Genomic DNA, 3,881 nt, shown 5'->3' with positions numbered 1-3,881 from the left:
CAACGTTTTCATGGTGATGTGCCTTAATGACAAAATGTCTGAACATTTTGACCTGCAGGACCAACAGAAAGCTAAAGGGCTGATAAACTGAATTGCTTGAGAGGGATGAGCTTTTGCTGCTCTTCCATATAGTTGTGTTGCAGGAGGCGAATCATTCTGAGAATTTACCAAAGAGTTCGTAGAAGTCCTTTCTGGTAAAAGGACTGAGCCAAAGTCCTTGAGAAGAATTATTTTGGTGGCTTTATCTATTTCAATGAGATAGGGATTTGCTTTTTAAGGAGGAAATGACTGCTGACCTTGAGTGTTTACCCTAGAGACGTTTTGGTAAAAGCACAGAGAGCTTTGAGAACGTAATTTGTTTCAAAAAATGAGCTGAAGTGATACAGAATATAAGAAACTGTAATGTACCTTAACATTTTAAGATTGCTTTCTTTTCAAATGTTCATATATTAAAACAAAAAGTGGCTGGGTGGCTCAGTGGGCTAGGTGAAGGGCTGACACGCAGGAGCCCTGAGTTCGATTCCCTGGGTTGTCCACTGACCTCCACCCAGATTGGGTCCTTAGGCAAGACCCTTGACGCTGCTGCCTAACTGGGTCCCTGTGCCCCTCAAGTACAGGGTTGTGTCAGGAAGGGCATCCGGCGTAAAAACTCTGCCAAATCACTGATGCCAAACAGTGGGTGCTGTTATGCTGTGGTGACCCTGAAAGGGATAAGCTGAAAGTGAACTACATTTATTAAAACAAAAACTACATTTTTTTTGTTATTGTTAGAAATCACATCTTTAATTTGAAAATGTTACAAGTCTCATAATTTTCTCAGGCCTCATAGCCAATACCAGTTGAACTTAATTTCCTGCCCTATTGTGGAAGTATTTGTAACGTCAGAAATTATTCGTTNATAAGTGTTAACAAGCTTAAAGTTAACAAAGTTTATTAATACATTTATTAAGCTTACTGCCAGTTTACTAATATAGTTTTTGATCACACTTTAGATAAGGTGCCGCAAAACATTCAATAAATGGTTAACAAGGTTTATTAACACATTTATTAAGCTTACTACCAGTTTACTATTATGGTCTTTGTAGACAACGGTCTGACTGAGTAGTCAATATTCTCATTAACACAGGTATTTGCAAGACACCTATAATGCTAATAAATATTTTACTAGCATTTAACACATTATTAATTCTTGCTAATCTGTTAACAAAGTTTATTAAGGGCTCTTACTAAGCTTATTAACACAAGAGTTGGTGTGAGACATCTATAATGATCTTACAAGAACCATACACATTAATAAGCCTTACTAATCTGTTAACAAATTTTGTTAATGATTCTTATTGAGCTTTTTAACACTTACTAACAATTTGTTCCACGTATACAATGGTAATAAAGAACATTATTAATGCTTATTAACGTGTTAAGAAAGCTTGTTAAGGAATCTTATTATAAAACGTTACCCAATGTTCTCTAATAATTGTTTTACAAAGCATGATCATAATTTTTTTTTTTTGCTGAGTATGGATCAGTAACGGACATTCTTTGGCTGCGGAGGCCGGGTGATACACAAACGGAAACTGGTGTCTGTGTGTGTGTGTGTCTCTGTATTTGTGAATTCAGTGTGTCTCCAGTCCCCAACCCCTGCAAATGAGGGAGAATACTGTGTGTAAAGAATTTATTATTCTTCGGAAGAAGATTGCAAGCTGCAACATGTGTGTCTTTGCTCGACATGGTGCAGGAGAGGGCGGGGGAAAGAGTGCATTAGAGAAGCAGCAGAGAAAGAAAAAAAGGAAGCGCATTAGCATGCCAATGGCTGTTGCCAATTGGCAGTGGAAGGAAAAGTAAGACAAAAAGTTCCTCTAAGAACTGAGACTGATTCTTTGGAGAGCAGCTTTCAGCCCGACCATGGTCGGGGAAACGCAGCAGGACAGAACTTTCGGTTTGGATCTTGACTCAGGAAAAATGCTGGTTGGACGCTTGTTGTTGTCTTAAAACCTTTCAACCACACAATGGGGTACATTGTGTGTGAAAAGAAACTCTGCCCTAACGGGTTCATTCCATTTTTCAATGGATCTACTGTCATGGTTCTGCTCTGCTCCTTCACCCCTCCCTTCCTTCCTCCACTCTAATTTCATTCACCTGTGGTAATTAAATTCTCATTGTGCTCCAGTTGGTGTTCACACTATTTAAGATCCTCACTTTCACCTTCTCACTGCCAGTTCGTTGAATCAGTCACATTCCCGCTAGTTAAAATCTTTGTACTTTGAGTCTCTTCATGGTTTTGACCATTTTCTGGCCTGGTAACGAGTTTAAGCCTGTCCCCTTTCTGGAGTTTTTTCTGCCCTGGTTTTTCTTCCTCCGTTTCCATCCTGAGAGGCGTGACGTTTCCAGATCCCTCATCTCATCATGGAGTAAAGCTGCCCCAACGTTGGTCTTCACCCTCCAGTGGATTTTCACCCTCTACACAGCAGCAGTGGGGGAATCTGCCATCATTCCTCTGACACCATCCGCTCTGCACTCGGACGCTTCAAAGGCTCTTCTCTCACGCCTGCTTCTGGAGTTCTACGCTCACCTGTGCATCTGGCGGCTCACCGATTAATTCTACCTTCCTAATAAACACTTTAATTGTGACCCGTGTTTGCTCTGTTTGGGTTGTCCTCCTGATTTCATAACACCTACGACCAACAGGGATCCAGAAATGGTACCAGTCAGTCCTGCTAACAGGCCCATTTTGTAATGGAAACGCTCAAAAGTCTAGTCTGGACCACTCAGGGGAAATGAGGCACTAGGGTCTGATCCTAAAGTCAACCTTGAGCTCTTCATGTGCATTTCTGTTGTCTGATCTTTTTTAAGTTGAACTAAAACAAATTTCAATATTAGGCGATTAAAAAAGTCTAATCTATCCACGTGTCATTCTATGATCAACATTTTTCATAGTATGTCCTGAAGGATTTGTGGGAAACTCTCAGGTATGTCTGCAGATAATACACATACATTGCTAGAACTCCTTCAATAATAATAAAACGATATTCTAAAATAGCAATCCACCCAAATCTTCCCAACACTCTATTGAACGTCGGCTTTTAATCATTGGGGCTTTACTCTTTTTGATCATTTGTTTCTCCCCCTCTTGTGTAGAGTCTACCAGGCAGCATTAGCAATGCAGTTGCTTACCTGGAGCAACGACTCCCCAGCCTTACAAATCCTTACGCTGTTGCCATGACATCATATGCTCTGGCTAATGAGGGAAAATTAAACCGGGAGATTCTCTACAAGTTTGCTTCTTCAGGTGCTGACACAAACATCACCCAACAAACATCACTCAATGCTGTTGACTCTAGGATTTGTAACTTTGGTCAAGTTTTCTTTTTTTTCCAGTTAGATAATTGCTTTCTGTTTGGGATGTGTCATGATGATGGTTTTGCTCTCATCTCCCAGATTTGTCCCACTGGCCTATTCCTGGAAGGCCCATCTTAACCCTTGAAGCCACAGCTTATGCTCTACTGGCTTTGGTCAAGAACAAGGTGAGCTCATCCTTCATCCAGAATAAGAATCTTGTTTGTGCTGGTTCACATTTTTAGTCAAAAAAAGACATGCTGCATTTTTAACAAAGCTTTGAATCAAGAAGTAATTATAAAGAGGAACTTTTTTTTTAACTTGAACTGTTCAACAGAAAAAAAAGAGCTAATGGCCTCTTGTGTTTGACAGATTTTACAGTTACACTAGAGCAGGGGTCTCAAACTCGCGGCCCGTGGACCATCTGCGGCCTGCGGGATGATGATTTGCGGCCCCTGTCTTCATATGAAAGATTACTGTTAGTGAGGCCCGCAAGATTGATTTGAATGTTGTGTGCAGAGCTGAACGAACCAATCACAGTGAGGTAT

General features: G+C 40.6%; 1 protein-coding gene across 1 annotated transcript in view; it reads left to right on the top strand.

Annotated features, from left to right (window-relative positions):
• Positions 1 to 1,511: 1,511 nt before the first annotated feature.
• The window catches only part of LOC112140192 (complement C3-like), a gene marked incomplete at its 3' end in the record, with an annotated part of 10,218 nt that continues 7,848 nt past the window's right edge, over positions 1,512 to 3,881 (top strand). The window contains exons 1-2 of the mRNA XM_024263092.2: positions 1,512 to 3,286; positions 3,436 to 3,521. Of these exons, the coding sequence (XP_024118860.1) occupies positions 3,217 to 3,286; positions 3,436 to 3,521 (156 nt within the window). The remainder of the gene's footprint in view (positions 3,287 to 3,435; positions 3,522 to 3,881) is intronic.

This window comes from Oryzias melastigma, unplaced genomic scaffold (assembly GCF_002922805.2).
Source record: "Oryzias melastigma strain HK-1 unplaced genomic scaffold, ASM292280v2 sc00605, whole genome shotgun sequence".
Classification (NCBI taxonomy): domain Eukaryota; kingdom Metazoa; phylum Chordata; class Actinopteri; order Beloniformes; family Adrianichthyidae; genus Oryzias; species Oryzias melastigma.
Note: the sequence above shows the minus strand (reverse complement) of the source record. Positions and strands in the feature narration are given on the sequence as shown.